Source organism: Mustela erminea, chromosome 9 (assembly GCF_009829155.1).
Source record: "Mustela erminea isolate mMusErm1 chromosome 9, mMusErm1.Pri, whole genome shotgun sequence".
Classification (NCBI taxonomy): domain Eukaryota; kingdom Metazoa; phylum Chordata; class Mammalia; order Carnivora; family Mustelidae; genus Mustela; species Mustela erminea.
In genome coordinates, this window is record NC_045622.1 from 8,781,301 (window position 1) to 8,805,613 (window position 24,313).

A 24,313-nucleotide genomic window follows, 5' to 3' on the forward strand; every position below is an offset into this window, starting at 1 on the left:
GTGGGTGGGAAGAGTTTTCCCCGAGCACGACTTCCGGCCTGAAAGGGAAGCCCGCTCCCTTGTCTCCCAGACCGATTCCTCCCCCCAAATCCCCGCCACGCGAAGCTGCGGCGCACGGTATGGGTGTGTTTGTGTGTGTTTGTATGGGGAGGGCGTTTGGAGGGAAGGTTACCGGGAGCTCTGTGGCCGCTGGGGGGCAGGGATCCCGGTGACAGAGACTGGGGTGTTTTCTCCGTCTTCCACTTGGAAGCCTCAACCCCACCCCCCCACCCCCACTCCCCTTTCGGGCACTCTGGGTGTCTCTTGGGCCCAGTCGAAGGTTGTACCCGTCCGGACCGTCCCCATCCTTTCGAGAGAGCGAAGCCCAACCCCGGGGTCCGTCCCAGAGGAGCGTGAACGGGGCATGCCCCCCTTAAGCCGGCCGTTCGGATTCCGCGCTGGCGCAGCCTCCGGCCTCGGTCCGAAAAGAGATCTTCCTGTCGGTGCGGGCTGGGGGAAAGGCAGCCGTGGCCTGGGCCACGGGTGAGGGCAGAATAACCGGTGGGAAGGCTGCATTTTCATGAAGGACTCGGGTGAAGCTGCAGAGCTGCCTTTGAGCCCTGACTCCTTGGCTTCCTGGGTCGGAGGAGATCTTGTAATGGAGTGGTTCTTCGTCTCACACTAGCAAGATGCCTGATTTCCTCAGGATCGAGGGGTGAGTGAGCGGTGGGGTGGTCGCACAAAACAGCTGCTGGCTACACACTGAATATCCTTGTCATCTGTTTTTTGGAGGCTTCTGTACAAAATAGAAAGAATTCCCCTGAATGGAGATATTGAGGGCGTCTCTGCATTTGATGTCAAATGTTGACATTTGTGGTCCTGACATTGTCAGATCTAGGTATTTGCTCCATCACAAACTAATTTTGAGGTTCGAAACTTGATCCCTAATGCAGATCTTGTTTGCCTTGGGCTGTCTGGTCTGTGGCAAGTTATGGCTTAAGGGAATTTCATCTACAAAACAGAAATGAAGATACTTGCCTCATATAAAACATGGGGGTTGTTTTGAGGATTAAATAAAAGGGTGCTCTTGAAGGCATTTAATTCTGTGCAGTTTGAAAGAATTTGGATGCCCACCATGTCACTGTGCATTCATCTGCACATTAGGGTAACCAGGCGTTTCCCTCTTTTAATGGTGAAGGGAAAACTACCCTTCAGGACCTCTGACTTCTTGTTCAGTGATCTTTCCTTTACCTCATGCTTCTTTGTAACACTGTAATAAAAGATAAGGTAAGAAAGGAAATTATTGTTATTAAATGTTATTTATTGATTCACTTCAGATTGAAGAATGTCCCGTGTTCCATTGGGAAAAGTCCTCCTGAGGAATGTCATCCGGCATACAGATGCTCACAATAAGGTGAGAGGAACAATCTAGTTATTCCTCAACATTCATTGGAGTCATACAGTGTGCCATGCATGATTTTGGTAGTTTGGAGATACAAAGCTGAACAAAACAGATAATTACAATCAATTTGGTAAGTCCTATCATAGAGACATATATAAGGTGCTTCCGTGCCCTGAGGAAGGAACAGTGAAATTGGCCTTGGGAAATTAGGAAAGGGTTCACAGAATGAGGGATGTTTGAGCTGCTTTATTTGAACTAGTTCTTGATGAACAGGTTCAAATTTACCAGGTGTAAAAGATCATTCTAGACAGAACGTCATGTACTCATATGGCAACAAAGAAGAGCACGAAGCACTTGGGGTGTGGCAAGAAAGTGTGTGTGTCTGGAAAGGAGGGAATGTTGTGTGGGGGGGTGGGTAGTGAGAGAAGGTGAGGCTCAGGTGGTAAATTAGAATTGGATTGTGATGCTTGGAGATTAGACTTTTCCTCTAAATAGTAGAGAAGCTATCAAATGTTTTTAAGCAGGGTGTGACAAGATTATATTTGTATTGTAGAAAGATGATTTGTTAGCTGGGTAGGGGAGGAGAGAGCAGATGGAGTGAAACAGTAGAGATACCGTTCAGGCAGTTGCAGTGCTCCAGGTGAGAGATGATGAGTTCATGTGAGAACAATGACAGTAGGGATGAAGATGAGGAATTTCGGAGATAAAATCCAAAGGATTTGGTGACTAAACATAAAGGGTTATCATTTGATAATTGCAGCATAGTTGCAAAGTTAATAAGGTGATAAGTGAGTCTCCGCAGGGTTAAAAAGTTCTCCTGTTGCTCCAGAATTCTACATACTTGAGATTCACTGGGTTGCATTGTTGAGCTACTCTAAAGAATCCTGAATTTGTTCCCCAGATTCCTGATTATAACCCATTCTGTAATACAATAATTAATGCAGAGTGTATTGTCAGTTACTTTTTTTTTTTATATAAAATACTGTTTTTTTAGTAATTATATTTCTTTTCTTTTAAAAAATCTAGATTCAGGAGGAATCAGATATGTGGAAGATAAGAGAACTGGAGAAACAGATGGAAGATGCTTACCGGGGGACCAAAAGGAAAATGTTACCCAGTAGTTCAAGGTGAAGTTGGAGCTCTAAGAACCAGAATAATTCAGGGGCGCCTGGGTTGCTCAGTGGGTTAAGGCCTCTGCCTTCGGCTCTGGTCATGATCCCAGGATCCTGGGATCGAGTCCCGCATCGGGCTCTCTGCAGCGGGGAGCCTGCTTCCTCCTTTCTCTCTGCCTGCCTCACTGCCTACTTGTGATCTCTGTCTGTCAAATAAATAAATAAAATCTTAAAAAAAGAAACAAAAAACCAAAATAATTCAGATCCTGTTCAGAACCATCAGGTTTCATTCGAAAGCATTTTAGTATGCTAACGAGAGATGAGTTCAGTTCTGTGAATCTTTAAATCTTCTTTCATAAATCTAGACCTAAGCATAAAGGTAATGGCTATGATACATATGGTTTAACTCTTATCATTTATTTGCAACGGGGAATTTAAAAATTCTACCTTGAATAACTTTAAAAGTTAAGGATTCTGTGTATTCTGACCTTGTCTGGTGGCTTTTAAGATTCTCTGTTGCTGTCTTATGGTCACTTAGCTATCATTTACTCCTTTCCCCTATTAGTCTTTGATTCTCAGTCTTTTCTTTACCCCTTCTATTTCCTGTGTTCACCAAGTCACACTGCTTTTAGAGTACCTTTTTAATAATTCAGTGTGAATATGCAGGATAATGCAGGCTTAATTGTCTTGTTTGTGGAGGTATAGGAATATCTGAGTATTGAGAATATTTCTCGGGCTTCATATACCTGTTAGTGTAGAGCTGTGTGTATGAGAAATGACTGTAGTAATAATGCTGATTTCTAAAGTCACCCAGGGGAGCAGTTAATAGATATGTAGAGTGAATGAATGTGCCTGTGTAGTACTCGGGCTTTGGAGTGCGGTTGACTGTATATGTGAAGGGCTTTAGACAAGAAAGTATTCAGGGTATCCGAGGTAAAGAAGGCAGAGTCTCAATATAACAATAAATATCTTTGTAGTCATTTTCTTGCTGAAGATGGTCCTTTGAGGATTTAGATGTAAAGTTAGTGCAGATGATAATTTGTCTTCTATTGGTTGTTCAATTCCAAGCCACATTTTCAGGGACAAAATATTGTTTTTATTTTAATTTATTTATTTTTAAAGATTTTATGTATTTATTTGATAGAGAGAGAGACAGCAAGGGAGGGAACACAAACTGGGGAGTGGGAAAGGGAGAAGCAGGCTTCCCGCTGAGCAGGGAGCCCGATTTGGGGCTTGATCCCAGGACCCTGAGATCATGACTTGAGCCAAAGACAGACACTTAACAACTGAGCTGCCCAGGTATCCCCAAAATGTTGTTTTTAGAGTGAATTATTGATATCTGTCATGGTCTAATAAATCTTTAAAACATAATCTCTTACGGGGCAGGGATTCTGATTGTCTCATCCCCTGCAGCTAGAATGGTGTCCAGCACATAGGAGGCCTTTAAACATTTTTGATAACTGATTAGCGTGCTTAGTGACTTGTTAGCGGACCTTGTAAGCACAGGGTGGTTCTCAACTATTTTTCTACCCTAGCCTACTCATGGGTTAGGCCTTGCTCCTACTATTACTATGACCTCACTATAGCAAGTTGCTGGTTTTTAAGGAAGGGAGTATATTTCTAGGGTAGTTTGAAATGTCCCCACCTGTGATTATGCTCTACTTCCCTCTTTCTGTGTCCTCCTACTTGAGAATTAGTAAGTGAGCTGTAGCATGCCACAGTCCATAAGTTATTTTGTCTTTATTCTGCAGTAGGATGGGTGGTGATGGTCAGATTTTCACTGGACAGCTATACAGACTTATAGCGAGGAACAGATCATGGTTTTTTACATTTTTTTTTTTTAACACTGAATCAGTGATTTTGTTTTCCTCTTAGCTTGTTCAGTGGGTTTTGTGCATGACATCCATAAAGGAACCTCACAGATTGCTTCTAAATATAAAAGTTCTTCTGTTTTTCCTTATAGCCGGATGCGTAGTGATGGTTTTGATGAAGAAAGTCAAAGAGACTATTGGAGGCCAAAGAATGAAATTTCTGGGGCACTGGAAGATGATTTTCTGAAGGCTAAATCCTGGAATAAGAAGTTGTATGATTATGAAGCTAATATGCCAGACAGGTTTGTGACAAAATTCATGTGACCATTAATACTATTTGGTCTGAGAATGTGTACTTTTAAAAATTAATTATCTATACAAAAACTTAGCACATAAATGTTCATAACATAATTATCATAATGGCCAGAAAGTAGAAATCCAAGTGTCTATCAACTGATGAATGGATAAACAAAATGTGGTAGTCCCCCCTTATCCATGGGGGATACATTCCAGGACCCCCAGTGGTTGCCTAAATCTGTGAATAGTAATGAATACTGTTTTTTTTTTCTGTACCAACATAACCTATAATAAAGTTTGATTTCTAAATTGGGAACACTAAGAGAGTAACATTAACTAAAAATAGATTTTTTTATAAAATAAAATAAAATCTATGTGAATGTCATATCTCAAATATTTTATTTCTACTGTACTCTTGTGAGGATGTGAGATGATAAAATGCCTACGTGATGAGATGAAGTGAGGTGAATGAGGTAGGCATTTTGATGTAGCATTAGGCAACTCCTGACCTCTGACAGTGTGGCCGGAGGAGTGTGATCTGCTTCCAGAAAGCAAAACTGCAGATAAGGGAGTGGGGGGGTACTAATGGAATGTTATTTGAGCAGAAAGGAATAAAGTACTGATAAGTGCTGCCACATGGGTGAGCCTTGGAAATAGGTGAAAAAAGCCAGACACAAAGCACCACTTATTACGATTCTATTTATATGATATGTCCAGAATAAGCAAATCCATAGAGACAGAAATTAGATTCGTGGTTGCCATGGGCTACAGGAGAGGGAGGAATGGAGAGTGACTGCTAAGGGATGGAGTTCCTTTTTGGGTGATGAAAATGTTCTGAAATTAGATAGTGGTGATGGTTGCACAACTCTGTGTACTGAAAGCAACTTAATTGTACAGTTTAAAATGGTGAATTTCATGGTATCAGAATTATACCTCAATAAAATTGCTATGTAAAACACATCGCATTGTAGACAGCATTGTTACAAGTTAGTTTTGGAGAAGTACTTCACAGGTAAAGAGCAGAGTAGAAGAGTTCCTTAGTGTTTCTTAAAAATGGCAAGTCTCTTACAAGTGGACAAAAGAATGCTTTGTGTCTGAAATGATAACATGCAGTACAGAAAATGTAGCCAAGTAAGTTACTGAGCTTGAAGGTGGGGTTGGCTCTGCCTTATCTTTATTTTCTTTGCTCTGTGTGCATGTCTGTGTCTGCACGCACTAAGTCTAATTTTCTTTAAATTTTCAAAAATATATGCATTGCTTTAGTAATACATGTAATGAAATATGTCATCTTACAGATGGGGTCACAGTGGTTATAAAGAGTTATACCCTGAAGAATTTGAAACAGACAGGTAAGACAAATAGGCTTAGTGGAAAAAAAAAAAGCTAGAAGCTATAAGATTAATTTCAAGTCTCAACTATAAATTGGGTTCCTAATTTTACAAAGGAGATAACATTTGCCATTACAATGTAACTAGAATCAAGAGGCAATTTATTCGGGAGATAACTGGTATTTTGCCTTTTCCTAATTGACGTTCTGCATTTATATATAGCATTTAGGTTTTTAATAGTTTTCCGTGCAGTAACTCAGTTTGGCAGATTAGAATTCTTGTCTTCATTTTAAGAAAACAAGATGAGGAAACAAAACTCTTGAGAGTGATAAAAGTCTCATAGTAACCCTATGTCAGAACTTTTAGTTAAAATTCAGATGTTAACCCCAACTTTTTTTCTTAAGATTTGTTTATGTATTTGAGAGCAAGCATGAGCAGGGGGAGGGGCAGAGGTAGAAGCTGACTTCCTGCTGAGCGGGAGCCTGATGTGTGGCTCAGTCCCACTCAGGTCCCAGCTCATGACCTGAGCTGAAGGCAGATGCTTAACCGACCAAACCACTCAGGTGCCCCTAACCCCAACTTTCTTTCTAGAATGCAGAATACTGAAATATAAATACACTTTTTATTTTCTATAGTAAAGCAGTTTCTCTTTTTTATTAGTAGTGATCAGCAGGATATCACCAATGGAAAAAAAACATCTCCCCAAGGAAAACCATCTACCCACGAGTCTCACAAACACAAGAAGTCAAAGAAATCTCACAAAAAAAAGCAGAAAAAAAAGTCACACAAAAAACAGAAGAAAAGCAAAAAAGAAGCCACAGATATAACAGCAGATTCCTCAAGCGAGTTCTCGGAAGAAACTGGGGCTTCTAGTACCAGGAAAAGGAAACAACCGCATAAGCGCAAGAAAAAATCCAGGAAAAAGTCCCTCAAAAAATCTGCTTTATTCTTGGATGCAGAAAGTGACACTTCCCAGTCGGATGATTCTGCATCCAGCAGTTCTGAGGAAGGTGAGGAAAGAGACACTAAGAAAACCAAAAGAAAAAGGAGAGAGAAAGAAGTCCATATCCCTATAGTTAACAACGAAATACAGGAGAGGACAAACAAACGCACAAATTGGAAAGTGGCTACAGATGAACGGTCTGCAGAGAGTTCAGAGGATGACTAAATGAGGAGGAGAGCTAATCCATTTCCCATCTGACTGGTTACTTACAGCTCTGCCACCTTGGGTTTTGCCAGTGACTCTCTTGCCCAGCACAAGGACCCTGATGTCAGAGCTATCCTGTGCCATCTATCTACGTTCTGACAGACTTCTTGTCTTCTGTTTTGGCCTGTTAAACTTGATCCTCTGATTGTTAATAGGGAATCTGGTATTTTATTATGAAGTTTTCTTGAAGAGATTATTTTTTGCAATTAATCACATTTAGGGTAGAGTGCATATACAGCAAATTAAAGGACCCAGAAAGCTGAATCCCAATAACGACCTGGGTACACCAGTTGGGATGCTGAATTTGGGGAAAGCAAGGGCTGGTATCAAGTGGATTGGAATTGGTGCTGTGTAGAATGTTGGAACATCGTGTTCTCTGTTTATATAGCAGGTGCCACAACTTTTATTGTCTTCAGCCTTGGTGCTTTGATCTTTCTGTATTTTGGCCCCATAGATGTGGTCTTTTATTTAATGAGAAAATGAGTATAAGAGCAAAACATTTTTCCTTTATGATTATATCCCTAGGCAGCTGTTATGAGACTAGGGTTTTCCATCAAATTTCCCTGCTGGACAGGGTCTGTGGCTACATTCAGTATACCCCTAAACATGGTTATTGGTTTAGTAAATGGTTTTCTATTTCCATTGTGGTATATTGCCTAATGGACTTGTGTTCAAAATTAATTCTTCAGTTGTTTTGGGTGAGTCCTCAACCAAATGGGATAAAATTAGGAATTAGTCATGCTGTCTAGTGGTGCTCTGAACAGGATTCAGGGTAGCAACTGCTATATTATCTTCCTTGTTAATTTCTAAATCTATTAATGAACTTTAGATTTTCCCTGAAACTAGGTTGAATCAGTTCCAAAATAAAACAGGCTTCTCAGGGATGTACCCACTTCTTCCCAGTCTGCCTTCCAATTAAAGCACCAAACAGAGACTGTATTATTTCCCTTTGCTATATACTGTGATCCCTACTGTTAATTCTTAAGAAACCAAAATAGCACTGAAAAAAGGCTGGCAGAACACAAGTGAATTTTTTCATTATGACAGAATATCAAGTGACATACTGCTTTTCCTGGTTGTCATTTCATGGGCTGAGTAGAAAGCTTGAAAACTCAGAATTTTGGTCTTGGTTCTGCCTCTAATTAGTTATGAGGTCTGGAAAAGGTAAGTTAACCTCCCTGGCCTTACTTTCCCCATGAATAATACAGAAATACTTCATGGTAGCATGACAGTGTAAGACACCAGCAATAGAATATAACTAACAACATTCCATGAGGTGGTAATATTTTACAGTTCTAACTACTAAATTTGTTCTCTTTACAGAACAGATGTCTAATAAAATGTTTGGTCATAAAATACATGGTTGGCTAGAGGTTCCCTATCCCTTGATTATATGCAGGTGCTACCTTTGGGGATATTTACTTGAAATACTAATACTTTGGTAATCAATTGTCAATGTTCCATGGTGTATATTTTTACCTTTGGGATTAGTAGGGGCCCCAGGAGGGAAAACAGTCTGTAATTACTACCTCTTAACCTAAAGACAAATTACTTTGTTCCTGGAATAGGTGAAATCTTTGTTGGAAGGAGTTTTCAGCACTTTTTTTTTTTTTAAGCATTGTTTCTGTGCTATAAAAGTACTGATTCTAGCACAGACTCAGGAAGATGGGCCAGTGGAACAAGGCATCTCCAGATTGTTGATTCTACTTCAGTCTTGACCTTCCCTTCTTCCCATACTAGCAGGCCTATTTCTTTCCCAAGAATACACATCTTGCCTGTTTTGTTTTTTGCTGTGTTTACTTTTCCTTGGTCATGTATAAGCAATAAACCTGTTTTCTGTTCTTCACCTTTCTCAACCCCAATTTCACTTCTATACCTTGGGCTGTCTTTGATGCTTCTTCTAGCCCCCTTAAATATGGCTTAGGATGGCCCTTCAAAACCCAAGATCTCTCATTTGCACTACTGGTCTTGGAACATATTTCTAGTGTTCCTGCCAATCAGAGATCTCTATATTAAATCCTAAAATGGGATTAAGAAAAAAAAAAAGTTGGAAAATTCACATTTATTGAGTAATTGTGATAAAACATGGAATTTCTGAATTCCAAATAAATAAATTTCACTTTTTGAACATTTGATCTGTTACTTTTTAGCACCAATAGGCTTGGTAACAGCCTCAAGTTCACTTGACAACAGGCTGACGATCTTCCCCCACTGGCCCTTCAATCTGCTTAACAAGTCCTTTGCTTCTAAGGCCAGTCTCCCAGGGGACGGCCTACTGCCCTCCTTTCTGTACAATTTGGGCAAACCGACTGGTGATGGCAAGAGTAGTGTCAATGAAGCGGTCCACACAGCTAGAGAGACAATTTTCAGTGCGAGAGTCTAGGCGATTCCCTGGCTTCTCCACACATTTATCCCAGCATAGCTCCATGAAGTGATGTACCTAAGAGGAAAGAAAATTAGTAATCATTGCTGTCTGCATATAGGCCTAACTGCCAACTTTATTTCCTTCCTGTTTTTCTCATTTTCTTTCACCTCATTTTTTGTTTTTTTAAGGTTTTATTTATTTATTTGACAGATAGAGATCACAAGTAGACAAGAGAGGCAGGCAGAGAGAGAGAGGAGGAAGTAGGCTCCCTGCGGAACAGGGAACCAATGTGGGACTCGGACCCAGGACCCCGAGATCATGACCTAAGCCGAAGGCAGAGGTTTAACCCACTGAGCCAACTAGGCGCCCCTCACCTCATTCTTTAAATCAACAAATCCTGGGCTCTCCTCTTCCTCACTTCCTAATTTGTCATCAGTATGGCCCAGACCCTTGTTCTTACACTGCAGTAATCTTTAATCCTCTCCGTTTCTATTTTTCTCCTCGTTAGTAATTAAAAATAACTTTCCATCAAGTCCCCCCGTGCTTCATGCACAATTCCTCTTTTACCTACTCAGGGTAGCCCGTTATTTAACCACCAACCTGTTAAGCTTCCGTGAAGTACACACACAGCATACTCAATGTGACTTAGTATTCCTGGAAGGCCCTACCTAAAGAATTTTCCCATTCTTCAAAATACTTCTAGTTTTTAACCTCCTTGGAGGCCCTTGTCTATTTTTTCCGATTGTGTTAAGTCCTTAATCAGACTGCAGATTTTCAGGCAGGGTTAGTATCTTTTATATTTCCAAGTTGCACCAGTGTAAGCGGGAAAGTATGGTACCAATTAATTTTCCCCAAACCACTGCTCTCCTGTCATTCCAAACCTATGCCTTACAAACTAGCTCTTAAGTTCTCAAGTTTTTTGGGGTCATGGACACATTCGTGAATCCACTGACGGTCATGGATCCACTCTCCATAAAAAGGCACACAGAGGTACATTGGTGCGCGAATACCGTCCCCGCCTCCTCACAAGGCGTGGGGGGAGGGGTGGGGACCATTTACTGAGGGCTTCCTTTTGAGACTGAGTGCTAAGCAGTCAGCCAGTACTTTACAACTACCTCCATCTGAGGCGTGGTGAAGCAACTAGCCACGCTGCTAGTGGTGCTGCGGCTAGTCAGGGTCCACACCGGGTTTCGAACCATGCCGAAACGGCTCCCATACACTTGTTCTAACCCACAGTCCAAACTACTTCAGAGCCCACCCACCTCCATGAACGTTCCACTGCTTTGTCGTTTTCAAATACATGATCGCATGTGACCTCTACGTCCAGCGAGGCAGCAGATGACTGCAGAACCAAAACCCACAGGCAGCCTGTAAAGGGCGAGGCAGGATCAGCACCCAGATCTTACGAAGGCCAAGCCCAGAGCGCTCGCCGCCCAACCGGGCTCCGGTGCCCTTGCCTCGCCCGAACCTTTCTTCTCTGCTTTACGTTTTCTCTTTCCCCACGCTGGGTGTGCCCAGCGGGCGCCCGAGCACGACTGGTCCCCAGAGGCTGGAGCCTGTTCGTGAAGAACCCGGCGCGGCAGGAGCGAGCGCAGGGCAGTCCACCCGTGGTGAGGTCGCAGAGCTCTGCTCGTCTTTTCCTAGCGGCTGTCACTTCACCGGCTGAGTAAAAAGTCTGAAAACTCAACTTGTACCTCACCCTCCTGTCTATTCCCCCTGGTCCTTGACCCCGCACCTGGGCAGTGAACTGCGCCTTCTGTTGTTCCGCCGCCACCAGGCGCTGCAACTCGGCTTCGTCCGCCTCACCCAGCTCCGCCATCGTCCGCCTCCAGCCGCGGCCGTCTGATGAGCGTGTGCGCGCATGTGCGGCGTGTGCGCGCATGTGCGGTGGGCGCGCGTCGGCACCCGACTTCCGGTTCACCCAGCATTTTCCTTCTCCCTGTTTTCCGGTGTCGTAACCGGGTGGGAACTTGTCGAGGGACTGCTTCCGGGTTCCTGGGTGACCTTGAGGCTTCAGGATAGCGATGGCGAGTCTGTGGAGGCTGGGTGTCCTGTGCGGTGCCCAAGGAGGCCGAGGTGAGGCGTCCTGGCAGCGGGAGGTTCTTAGGGCAACCTTCAGCCGGGGAAGGGAGTGCGGCGAGGATTTGTTTGCGGGTGGTGAGGCCTTTTGAGCAGGGAATTCCTTCACCGTCCGGTTGGCGGATCTGGCCCGGGTCTACACCACAGCGATAACCGCAGTCTCTCCGCGCCCAGATGTCCTCCCGAGCACGTATCTGCCCCGCTCCGGGCCGACACGGGGATAGGGTAATCTGAAAAAGAGCTCCTGGAAGTTACAGTTCTACTGAGGCTGTTCTTAAGAGTTCTTTTTTTGTTCTGTTTTGATTTTTCCCCATTCACTGTCCTTAGAATGCGCCCACCCCGCATCGGGGTGGGGTTAGGCTCTGAACCTCAGTGTCTGGCCTTGCCCGTTTACCCTGGAGTTGGAGAGGGGGTTCTGGAAATCATTTCAGTAATCATTGAACTGGACATTTGTGTTAAACAAGGCACCGTGGTAGGAATGGGATACATGTTTGTATAACAGTTCTTGCCCTCGAAGAGTTTTCCTTTTTATAGGGAAACACAGGTAATCATAATCGAACATAAAGCAAAAAGTCTTGCGCTGCACATGTATTGCTATGCCACTTCAGAGGAGGAACATACTTAGCTCTCTGTTTTTAAAGAATTGCCCTGTTTTGGTTCCTGAGGAGGTATGTGTGTCTTGGGGTTAAGGAAGGCCACAGGGGTTAGGGAACTACTGGGATAAGCAAAAGTGATGACGAAGGTGTAGGAACTGCCAGGTAGGAGAGAAACTAGATATGATTAGAGCATGAAGCTCAAGGTTAGGAATGAGAGCTGAATCTGGAAAGGTGAACTGGAATCAAATCAAGGAAGAACTTTCCTTGGTAAGGAGTATGGGTTTACCTGATGTAAAGGGCACCATTGAAAGATTTGACATAGTTTCTATTGGCCCCTTGGGTAACACTGTGGTACATGGCCATCATAGGAGATGGCAGTGGGCTAAGACACAAGTCAGGAAGATGAGATAGGACATTGTTGTAGTAGTGCAGGCAAGGACTGTGAGGTCCTGACCTTGGGAAATGGTACAAAAAAGAGCAGACTGTCTCAAGAAATGTTAGGGAGATATATCAGTATGAGCTGGTGATTGACAATTGGGGGATGTGGGGTGGTTTTATATGACTTATAGATTTTTAGGTAAAGAGTAGCTGGGATGTCATTAAATAAAGTGGGGAACATACAAATGGAAGACAGGTTTGCTAGAAGGAGTGAGTTGAAGGATGGTTTTAGTTTTTGGCTTGGTCAGTGTGAGGACCATATAGAGTATCTCAGGAGAGAGGTCCAGCAGGCACTTAAACTTCTGAAACACTGGAGACATAGAAGGGCTGCAGGTAGAGAATGAGGCGTCATCGGCTTACAGATAGTATAAGCTGGGTGGTCAGAATGGCCAAGGGTGGGCTTAGGACGTGAGGAGAGCAGTGGGCAGATGATAGAACATTGGGGAAACATGTAAGAGTGGATGCAGGAGGAGACTCATATAGGATGTCAGGATCAAAAGGGGGACTAGAAGGGAGTTCATCAGAAAAGAAGAGAGGAAAGGCCCAATAACATGAAGACTGAACAGTAATTGTTGGATGTGACCACACGGAGACCATTGGCAACTTAACAAAGCAGTTGTAGTGCAGATAAAATGAGTTTCAGAGTTGAAGAATGATAGGGAAGTGAGGAAGTGGAGGTAATTTAGACAACACTTTAAAGAAGCATAGTTGGAAAGAGAAGAAAGGGAGCAGGGGAAGAGGGCATGGCATTAGAGGACACAGGGTCAAGGGAAGGGTCACATAAATTACATCAGTGAGTGGGAAATGGCCGACAGGAAGGAAGGAGAGGTGAAAGACACAGGAGAGAAGTTACCCTCTATTGAGTATTTATGACATTTTGGGAATTATGGTGAGCACCTTGAGTATTTTAATTTTCTTTTTTTTTTTTTTTTTTAAGATTTTATATATTTATTGGACAGAGAGAGAGATCACAAGTAGGCAGAGAGGCAGGCAGAGAGAGAGAGGAGGAAGCAGGCTCCGTACCGAGCAGAGAGCCCAATGTGGGGCTCAATCCCAGGACTCTGAGATCATGACCTGAGCTGAAGGCAGAGGCTTAACCCACTGAGCCACCCAGGCACCCCAAATATTTTAATTTTCAACAAAGTATTATGAAGTAAGTGCTACTATTTTCATCTTGCAGATGAGGACATTGAGGCTTAGAGAGCCTGTTTAACTTAATTGCTCATCACCTCACAGCTAGTAAGTGGTGAAGTTGTGTGAACTTAGGTCTATTTTTTAACCAAGAGATAGAATCTAAAGGGGGATGGAAACGGATGAGTTCAAGAGGGGCGTCCGAGTGGCTCAGTCATCTAAGTGTCCAACTCTTGATTTGGCTTGAGTCATGATCTCAGGGATATGAGATCCAGCCCCATGTTGGGCTTGTGCTGGGTGCGAAACCTGTTTAAGATTCTTTCTCTCCTCCCTCTGCCCTCCCCACTCCCCCAAAAAAGTACATGTCGAGAAACTGATCTTGAAAAGGAAGATGGTAATAGATGTTCTTCCCAACCTAGACTGAATTCCTTGAGGACAAAGTCTGTCTTTTTATCTCCTGCTCCAGTCTAGAGCATACTCTAACATGTAGTGAATGTTCGTTGGATGAATAGATGAACACATGAAAAGAGGAAGGAGCTATAGTATACTTTCTTTTTAAATAGATTTTTATTTATTTGACAGAGGTCACAAGTAGGCAGGGAGGCAGGCAGAGACAAAGGAAGGGAAGCAGAGCAAAGAGCAAAGAGCCTGATGTGGGCTCGATCCCAGGACCCCGGGATCATGACCTGAGCCAAAGGCAGGGGCTTTAACCCACTGAGCCACCCAGGCGCCCTTTAATATACTTTATAAAATTAGTAAAAGTGTAGTCCTTTTACTTAGGTGGTTCATTGATTTTTTTAATCTTCGGGGGGCAACTTAGTGTGACCTCATAGCACCTTAGGGAGATACTATTTTCATTTTGCAGATGAGCTGTCATCCCCTATTTGGGCCCTAGTAGTTTGCTTATGGTTATTAGAAAGGCCTGTTAAGATGAATGGATAAAGATGATGTGAGATATATATATATATATATATATATATATATATATATATGGCAATATATATAATGCAGCCATCAAAAGAAGTCTTGCCATTTGCAACAATGTGGATGGAACTAGAGGTTATTATGCTGAGCTAACTAAGTCAATCAGAGAAATACAATTATCAATATGATCTCCCTGATAGGAGGAATTTGAGAGGCAAAGTCGGGGGTTTGAGGGGTAGGGAAGGAAAAAATGAAACAAGATGGGATCTGGAGGGAGATAAACCATAAGAGACTCTTGATCTCACAAAACAAAATGAGGGTTGCTTGGGGGAGGAGGTTTGGGAGAGGGTGGTTGGGTTATGGACATTGGGGAGGGTATGTGCTATGGTGAGTGCTGTGAATTGTGTAAGCCTGATGATTCACAGACCTGTACCCCTGGGGGTAATAATACATTATATGTTAATTTAAAAAAAAAAAAAAAAAAGGAAAGGCCTGTTAAAGGAGAAGTGTTTATGACCTCCCTAATGTCTCTTTCCTCAGCTCTGTTTGTCCGAATCCCCGTGGTCAGACCGGCTCAGGTCTCAGCATTTCTTCAGGACCAGCCTGCCCCAGGATGGTGTAGAACACAGCATATTCACCTGTCACCCAACCACTATTGTATGTTTTTTTTTTCATTGCTGTTACTTTTTGGGCTCTCGCCCTCTTCATCTGGGCAAATTTTCATGCCTTTGGCAGGATTTCCTATCTGTGGAACAGAACTCTTATGTCCAGCTCTGTCAGATGAAGACCTCCCTAGCCTGCACCTTTATTAGACAATACCAGCCTGGTTGAATGATGCCATTTATACTCATAGAGAACTGTCTGATCTAAGCCTGTTAAAATTTCAATTTTTTTTTTTTTTTTAAAGAAAGTAGCTCTGTAGAAAGAGTCTGTACAGTATAGGTAATCTTACTTTTTGAGCTGATGGAGAGGACCCAATATTCCAAATATTTTGGAATAGTAGATAATGTAAAAAGTCATACATATTTGTAGCTGTAATTGACTGGCTTATTTTTATTTAGGTCAATATTAAAATTACATAGCATTTTGGGGGGGGGTCAGAATTTTAGTAAATTTGTAGGTGAATAATGAGTTAACTCTTAATTTCCAGTTTTAAACTCTGGAAAGATCTGTATTTTGCAGAGATAAAGACTTCTCTTGATGCTTGAGTCAACAACTTATATTTAGTTGCATCTAAGTTATGAGAAATTAGGCAAGCATAGTTTTTCTGCTTTTTAGAATTTTTTATCTTTGAAAAGATTTTGTTTCTTTCTCCATTCCTTTGCTAAGTACAGTTAAATTTAGCAGAGTGGAGTAAATTACTTTGGGGTATGTGTACTGAAGGAAAGGCCCAGAAGTTGTAAACATAGTTTTTACTGTGTGTGTCCATGTGCATTTTTCTGGAGAATATCTCCATCCTTCCATTGGAGTCCCAAAGGGGTCTGTAACCAAAAAAGGATAGAGGCTCCCCAAGAAATGTGTAATGCCCATTTTGTTTTTCACTTATTTAAAAGAAGTTCTCGTGTTCCATATTTGTTTTGGGCTCTTTATAAGTAATGGGACAGGAGAAGGATCATAATCCTAAAAGTTTGTATCAGAACTTTTCGAATTGGCTGGCTTAATTTTGCTTTCGAAGGATTTTTTTTTTTAATAGATTTTATTTATTTATTTGACAGATAGAGATCACAAGTAGGCAGAGAGGCAGGCAGAGAGAGGAGGAAGCAGGCTCCCTGCAGAGCAGAAAGCCCGATGCGGGGCTCGATCCCAGGACCCTAGGATCATGACCTGAGCTGAAGGCAGAGGCTTAACCCACTGAGCCACCCAGGCACCCCTCGAAGGATTTTTTTTATTACCTTACTTCTAATTCTAAAGATTAGAGGTATAAATACAAGTAATTTTGTAAGGAATTTCTCAGGTGGTATTAACATGTATTCATAAGGTATCTGTCCATTGTACTAAAGTTCGAGATTGGTGATTCTGCAAAGGTACTTTGCAGAAGTATCTTTTTGTCTGTTGACAAAGTGAGTCAGTGTTCTAATCAGTCTGTGTAGGCACCAAGGCACCCTGTGTTAAGGAATTTCAAAGAAGGGAGGTAGCATCTTTCTCAAGTATCTTCTTTATCTTATTCTCTTTATGCTCAGAGCTAAGTCTTATATGCATGCTGTTTGCTGTCCTGTCAGCTGGGTTATTTTGTAGCAAATACTGAATATGAGAGATGTGTGATTCTCCGGTTCAACTCTTACTAGTCTGGTTCCTCCTTTCCGCAGCTGGTTCTAAGGCTGCATCTCTCCACTGGACTGGTGAGAGGGTTGTCAGTGTTTTGCTCCTGGGCCTAATTCCAGCTGCTTATTTGAATCCTGGCTCTGCGATGGACTACTCCCTGGCTGCGGCCCTCACTCTCCACAGTCACTGGCAAGTACAGCAGTTCCTTCAGTGTCAATGTTGTCTGTCAGTTATTAGCTGTGAGCTTGTCTCATTACTGCATATGAAGGAGAAGTTGAGATATTCAGACCTATAGATAACTTAAAAACACATGTAAGGTATTTATATGCCTGATTTATGTGTCCACCTGCCTATTCAGTATCTTCACTTCCGTGGCTAATAGGCGTTTTGAATATAACGTTATAAAACTAAGTTCTTGCTCTCCCCCAAATCTCCTTCTCCAGCACTCGGGTTCATCTGAGTTCATGGCATTTCCATTCTTCTAACTGTTCATGCCCCAAACCTGGTCATCATCTTTGATTCCCATAGTAGTGCCCTAACTGGTCCTCCTGTCTGTTCCTGATGCAGCAGCCCCAGGGATCCTGTTAAAAGTATTAAGTCAGGTCAAACATCCTCCTCAAAATATTTTGTAGTCTCTTAACTTCCCTCAAACTAAGAATTCTTTTTTTTTTTAAAGATTTTGTTTATTTATTTGACAGACAGATTACATGTAGGCAGAGAGGCAGGCAGAGAGAGAGGAGGAAGCAGGCTCCCTTCTGAGCAGAGAGCCCGATGCGGGGCTCGATCCCAGGACCCTGAGATCATGACCTGAGCCGAAGGCAGAGGCTTAACCCACTGAGCCACCCAGGCGCCCCATCAAACTAAGAATTCTTAAAGTGGTCTACAGACCCAACATAATTTGGCCTGTTTCTTCCCTCATTCTCCAGCTACTCTCTTCCGCATTTTCACAGGCTTTGATTATTCTTAGACATGCCAGGGACATGCCAGGCCTCAGAACTTTACTTTTACTCTTGCTTCTGGCCTCTTTTTCTAATTACACGCTTGGCTTATTCCTCATTTCCTTCACATCTGAAATGTCACCTTCTCAATGAAGCCTTCTGTAACCACTTACTTCTTTTTTTTTTTTTTTTTTTAAAGATTTTATTTATTTATTTGACAGAGAGAGATCACAAGTAGACAGAGAGGCAGGCAGAGAGAAAGAGGGAAGCAAGCTCCCTGCTGAGCAGAGAGCCCGATGCGGGACTTGATCCCAGGACCCTGAGATCATGACCTGAGCCGAAGGCATCGGCTTAACCCATTGAGCCACCCAGGTGTCCCTGTAACCACTTATTTCAATTGCGGTGTTCTTCCCAGCATTCCTTATCTCTCTCCCCGATTTTAATTTATTTTTCTCAGTATTGCTTATTACCTTCTGATATACTATATAATGTATTTATTATTTTCTATACTCCTTGTCTCCCTTCGTTAGAATGAAAGCACAGATACAAAGAAGTCCGAGACTGAAATCCATGGCTTAATGAATTATTACAAGGATAACACTGCCCAGGTCAAGAACTAGAACTGCAGAAGCTTCTTCCTTGTGTTCTGCCTCAGTCATAACTGCTCAGCGTCCTCCTACCGGGAACCATTATCCTGATTTTTATACTAATCACTTCTTTGCATTTCATCGTAGTTTTATCACCCACTTGTCCTTAGACACTACAGTGCAGTCTTGCCCTTTCTCAAAGAAGAGATTTTTTTTTTAAAGATTTTATTTATTTGTCAGAGAGGGAGAGAGAGGGAGCACAGGCAGACAGAATGGCAGGTAGAGGCAGAGGGAGAAGCAGGCTCCCTGCCGAGCAAGGAGCCCGATGTGGGACTCGATCCTAGGAAGCTGGGATCATGACCTGAGCCGAAGGCAGCTGCTCAACCAACTGAGCCACCCAGGCGTCCCTCAAAGAAGAGATTTTTGACTTTTTGTTTGCTCATGTGTCGTTAGTCCCTAGAACAATACCTGACACGTAGCACTAAGTAAATATTTATTGAATGAATGAATTTCTAGTTTCTGTTTATTTTATCCAGTGTAGTTTGTTAGATTTTTCTAAGTTAATGAACCTTCTGAAAAGTTTGCGAGTAACAGTTGTTATTTCAGTGATTCATTTTATGTTGTTTTACAAGGATGTTATGATATTGTGGGTGAGGGAAGCATTTTTGTATTGCTAGAGCTAAAAGGACATGGGAATGTCTTAACCAACCCTGTACTTTACAGGTGTGGAAACTGAACCCCAGGGAGGTTAAGTGACTTTGTCAGAATGATTTTGTAGCTAGTGTTACAGGGGCTTTTGCTTACCTACTTTTCTAGGGTGGCTTGGAGAATTATCCTTTAACCAGGTAGACCTTTCAAAGTAAAGGATTCCTGTTGCATGTGTAGATCACAAGTATAGTGAGATTTCTCTAATACGTAGTTCTTGGCAGGAGATCCATCTAAATCAATGAAAAGTCAGAATAAGAGGTCATTTTAAAGTAATGTATTGTTATTTTTCATTAATTTTATACTCCTCCACTTAACCTTACTAATTCTCCCTTTTTTCTCCCTCCCTCCCTCCCTCTCTCTCTCTTTCTCTCTCTCTGTCACACACATACGCACACACACATCATGACTTGAAAAAGTTGCCTGTAATTTTCTATAATTCCTCAGCATCCAGTCTCTCTTAACCCACATTAATTGGACTTTCATCCCAACTACATAACTGAACTCATTCTTACCAAAATCCCCCCCAAAACCTTTATTTTTCCAAATCCAGCTGTCCTCCGTCCTCCTGTTAATTGAACTCTAAGCAGTATTCAACTTAATTGATCATTCCTTCCTTAAAAAATTTCCATTTGACTTCCTTGATGCTACTTTCCTCTGCCCCACTAGCTGTACCTTCTCAGTCCCTCATGCCTGCTTCTCCTCTTGTCTGACCTCTGAATAATAAAGCTCTGCCTGGGCTCAGTCTCGCTTTCTTAATTTCCCTTAATTTCCTGAGGTGAGCTCATATCTGACCTCTTTCCCTGATCTACAGACCTGTATTTCCATTTGTGTAACTAACACAGTCCACTTGGATGTCTGATCGTCCTCCCAAATTTAACATGGCCCAGAATCAGTCTTTCCCCCATATCTCACTTGATTTTTCCTCAAAGCCACCTCCTTTCCTATTCTTCCCTAACTCAGTAAAATCTAGTTGCTCAAGCCAAAAAATCCTCTGAGTTATTCTAGATACTTCTTTTTGTCTTATCTCACATCTAGTCCATCAGCTCTGTTAGCTCTTTCCTAAAAACATAGCTTGCCTCAGTTGTCACTTCACACCATCTCCCCTCTCACCAGCCTAGGTTAAGCCAGTACTTGCCAAGGCACTTTATTTGCCTCCTGAGTGGTTTTCTGTTTCTGTTTTTGCACCCCCCTTCTTCCTGCACTGTCCATTTACCATACTATAGCCAGTGACTTTTTAAAGGTAAAATTACATTTATCTAAAGATTTACAAATGGCTCATAAGCACATGAAAAAATGCACAACGTCATTTGTTATTATAGAAATGCAAATCAGTGGGTGCCTAGATGGCTCATATGGTTAAACATCCAACTCTTGATTTGGGCCCAGGTTATGATCTTGGGGTTGTGGCGTTCAGCCCTGAGTCTGGCTCTGCGCTGGGCATGGAACCTACTTGAGAGTCTCTCGCCCTCCCTCCCTAAAACAAACAAAAAAACCCCAAACCCAAACCAAAATGAGATACTACTTCACACTCATTAGGATGTCTGTCATCAAAAATAGGGACAATAACACATTGTTTCAAGAATATTGAGAAGTTGGAGTCCTCATATGTCTCTTGTGGGAATGTAAGAAGTTATAGCCACTTTGGAAAAATTAGGCAGTTCTAACAAAAAGAGGTACGTATGACTCAGTGATTGCACTTTTAGGTGTATACCCCTCAGCATTGAACATATATGTCTTCACACGAGAATTTGCATAGTAATATTCATAGTGTTTATAATAGCCAGAAAGTGAAAACAATCCAGATGTCTATCTCCTGATGAATAGTTATAATAACCAAAAAGTAGAAACAATCCAAATGTCTGTCAGCTGATAAATAGCTTAAGAAAATACAGCATATTCTTACAAAGGAATATTATTTGGCCACACAAAAGGTTGAAGTACTGATACCTGCTACAACATGGGTGAACCTTGAAGATGTGAAATGAAAGAAACTTGACACAAAAGGCCACATGTTGTATGATTTCTCTAAACTGTAGAGAAGGCAAGTCTGTAGAGACAGAAAACTAGTTGAGTAAGGGACTAATGGATAGGGGGTTTCTTTTGGGAGTGATGAAATGTTCTGGAACTAAATAGTGATGATGTTGTGCAACTTCATGCTTATACTAAAAGCCACTTTGGGGCGCCTGGGTGGCTCAGTGGGTTAAGCCGCCACCTTGGGCTCAGGTCATGATCTCAGGGTCCTGGGATCGAGTCCCACGTCGGGCTCTCTGCTCAGCAGGGAGTCTGCTTCCTCCTCTCTCTCTGCCTGCCTCTCTGCCTACTTGTGATCTCTCTCTGTAAAATAAATAAATAAAATCTTTAAAAAATAAAAATAAAAGCCACTTTGAAAGGGTTAATTGTGGGCAACCAGCTGGCTCAGTCAGAGGAGTGTGTGACTCCTGATCTCAGGGTTGTGATTTTGAGCCCCACACTGGCTTTAGAGATCGCTTAAAAGGGTTAATTCCATGGCATGTGAATTACATCTCATAAAGCTATTATTAAGTAGGGACCTTACTTAGATTACTCCCTACTTAAAAACATAACCTTTTTTCCCCCTCCTTCACTAGAATCTGTTCCATAAGGGCAGGGATGCTCTCTTTGCTGTTCTTTCAACTTCTATAACAGGTTTTCATACACAGTATCTGCTTCACAGATTTTTTTTGAATTAATGAAAGTCTCTGTAGAGCATTTGTTTTAAAGTTTATTTTTTTTAGTAATCTCTACATCCAATTTGGGGCTCAGACTCATGAGCCTGAACTCAGGAGTCACATGGCGCACTGGCTACCCAGGTGCCGCTTGAGCGTTTGTTTTAGTTAAAAAAAAAACAAACCCAAACCCCAGGATTTTGTAAATAGAATGGTAATTAACTGCTATCTTTGATACAAATAACTGGAAAATTAAATCTAAAGAATAGAGAGGTCTTTATTGTATTATTAGGAGACTCTTGGTTCCTTCATTTTGGTTTATGATTCCTGTTACTATGAGTTGTATGTCGAACCTGACAGTTTTTTGCAGTCAGGTTAGCCATATAGTCTTCTGACTTGTGATTTTTCTTTTGCACTGTTTTTTGTGTTTTTTTTTTTTTTTAGGGGCCTTGGACAAGTGGTTACTGACTACGTTGGAGGAGATGCTTTGCAGAAAGCTGTCAAAGCAGGCGTTTTGGCACTCTCGGCTCTAACCTTTGCTGGGCTTTGTTATTTCAACTATCATGACGTGGGCATCTGCAAAGCTGTTGCCATGCTGTGGAAGCTCTGACCTTTTTGACTTAATACCTTGAGAATTGATTGTACACCTCTTTGCCTCTGCTCTGTCATGCCATTGAGCTCACGATAAGGAGGAAATATCAGATAAGTCCATTGGTGAGACAAACCTCTTCTAATCACCTGGTTATTTTTAGAAATTAGTCTTTGATAAAAAGGTTCAAGAGGAATTGTATTCCAGAAATTTGGAGACTGGGTTTCTTGTTCTGAGTTTGTGGGGTTGTCTTCCAGCTTCTCACAAAACTCATAGCATAACTAACCATTATGTATGAGCTTTTGCCTGTTAGCATATCAAATTCTTAAAGGGAATTCAGCTTTATTACTATCAATACCTGATCAAACTTGTCTTTTGTCCTGGAATGATGGAGAAAGGGAAAGCCTGTTAATTCGTAAGTAAAGACTTTGCAGAAAATTAGTGTTTAATTTTTGAAAATCTCCCTCTCTGTTCATTCAATACCAGTTATTGAGGGTTACATGTCCAAGGGAAACTTTAAAATTAGGAAATACTGATATTTTATATTATTAATTTTTAAATCCTGGAAAGAAGAGCCTACAGAGCTTCTATATAGAGAAGTTCCATGTAGGGAAGAGGTCCCCTCATAGAAAGTAATGTAGATTCTAAACCAAGAATTAATCCTCAAATGTGTTTATTTTACTTGTCCTAAAATAATCTGTCTACAAAAATAAAACTGTAAGTAATAAATTGTTATTTTCCCATTGTAGGAATCTCTAATGTGAAAATGTATTCTATGAGAATAAAGGTTTTTTTTTTTTTAAATAAAATTCTATATAATAAAAATGTATTCTCTTTTCTGTATTAACTGTCCCTACTTTTAATTCAGGAGAACTTGGTGTCTGTTGCATATACACCAATAAAACAAGACTGTTTAAATTTCTTTCTAGGACTCCGCAGTTAGGTAAATTACAAAGTACTGTAATACAAAAAATACTTATGTGTAATAGGCAAATATATACTGAGTATGAGTAGTTTGGTATGAGAAGAGTATAAAGATTAAATACATTTGACCCTTGAGCAACACAGTTGCTCTGGTCCACTTATAAATGGATTTTTTTTTTTTAAGTACAGTACTATAAATGTATTTTTTTTCTTTGTGATTTTCTTAATATTTTTTCTCTAGCTTAAAGAATATAATATATCAATCATATAACATAAAAATATATGTTAATTATGTTATCAGTAGGGCTTTCCATTAGTAGGCTATTAGTAGTTCAGTTTTGGGGGCATCACATCGACTTTTGACTGTGTGAGGTGTCGGTTCCCCTAACCCCCACATTAAGGGTCGACTGTAGTAGGAATTAGGAGGTCCAGATTATGATGTTCTGTAAATGCCAGCCTTTGGAATTTAAATTACATTCTGGATGCAGTTAGTTTGATCTGAGGGTGAGTGTAAGGCATGATGGTTTGTTTCTCCTAGCAGCGTAGAGGAACTGGGACTTGGCGTGTTTCCCTCACAGAAGACCTTACTGGGCAGCTGAGGCAGACTGTTGAAGGGGAGCTGGCTAGGAGGGTAAGTGTGTTCATGAATGTCTGTAGTAGGGGCTAAAGATAAGCTCCCCTTAATGTGCTTATGGCCTTGTCGGAGACTCAGATGGATATTAAGTGTTCAGGAAAAGGTGATTATTTCTGTTTCGGGGTGGTTAGCGGCTCCCAAGGGGGTGATGCCGGAATAGCAGTGGCTCACCCAGGAGTGGTGGTGGTGGGCCAGTGTGCCTTGGCAGGGAGAAATACAGTAACATATGTAATTAAATTACTAATAAAATAGTAGTAAAACTGACATTGTTTTGGATTGTTGGCTTGTGACGAAGATAAAAAGACTGACCTTTCGTCA

General features: G+C 41.6%; 4 protein-coding genes across 10 annotated transcripts in view; 3 read left to right on the forward strand and 1 right to left on the reverse strand.

Moving 5' to 3' along the window:
• The first annotated feature begins 24 nt into the window (after window positions 1-24).
• Window positions 25-8,585, forward strand: NKAPD1 (NKAP domain containing 1). Of its 6 annotated transcripts, none has more exons than XM_032359401.1 (7): window positions 25-117; window positions 665-694; window positions 1,317-1,393; window positions 2,408-2,508; window positions 4,457-4,606; window positions 5,897-5,950; window positions 6,590-8,585. In XM_032359401.1, the coding sequence occupies exons 3-7, from the start codon at window positions 1,325-1,327 to the stop codon at window positions 7,095-7,097; spliced, it is 882 nt and encodes a 293-aa protein (XP_032215292.1). In that variant the 5' UTR covers window positions 25-117; window positions 665-694; window positions 1,317-1,324; the 3' UTR covers window positions 7,098-8,585. The 6 variants fall into 6 exon arrangements, with proteins under 6 accessions (XP_032215292.1, XP_032215291.1, XP_032215290.1 ...); XM_032359399.1 differs by having other exon boundaries at window positions 29-117; window positions 579-694; XM_032359398.1 differs by having other exon boundaries at window positions 31-117; window positions 566-694.
• A 598-nt stretch (window positions 8,586-9,183) lies between these two features.
• TIMM8B (translocase of inner mitochondrial membrane 8 homolog B) lies at window positions 9,184-11,382 on the reverse strand. The gene is made up of 2 exons (XM_032359411.1): window positions 11,237-11,382; window positions 9,184-9,576 (listed from the first exon to the last, which is right to left on the reverse strand). Exons 1-2 carry the CDS (start codon window positions 11,318-11,320, stop codon window positions 9,409-9,411), a joined length of 252 nt encoding a protein of 83 aa, XP_032215302.1. The 5' UTR covers window positions 11,321-11,382; the 3' UTR covers window positions 9,184-9,408.
• Window positions 11,383-11,450: 68 nt separating this feature from the next.
• Window positions 11,451-23,166, forward strand: SDHD (succinate dehydrogenase complex subunit D). Of its 2 annotated transcripts, XM_032359407.1 has the most exons (4): window positions 11,454-11,577; window positions 15,210-15,326; window positions 16,976-17,120; window positions 22,293-23,166. In XM_032359407.1, the coding sequence occupies exons 1-4, from the start codon at window positions 11,526-11,528 to the stop codon at window positions 22,456-22,458; spliced, it is 480 nt and encodes a 159-aa protein (XP_032215298.1). In that variant the 5' UTR covers window positions 11,454-11,525; the 3' UTR covers window positions 22,459-23,166. The 2 variants fall into 2 exon arrangements, with proteins under 2 accessions (XP_032215299.1, XP_032215298.1); XM_032359408.1 differs by lacking the exon at window positions 16,976-17,120 and having other exon boundaries at window positions 11,451-11,577; window positions 22,293-22,502.
• Window positions 23,167-23,614: 448 nt separating this feature from the next.
• The window catches only part of BCO2 (beta-carotene oxygenase 2), a 117,765-nt gene continuing 117,066 nt past the window's right edge, over window positions 23,615-24,313 (forward strand). Inside the window, exon 1 of the mRNA XM_032357340.1 lies at window positions 23,615-23,992. The gene's annotated coding sequence lies outside the window, so the exon portion shown is untranslated. The remainder of the gene's footprint in view (window positions 23,993-24,313) is intronic.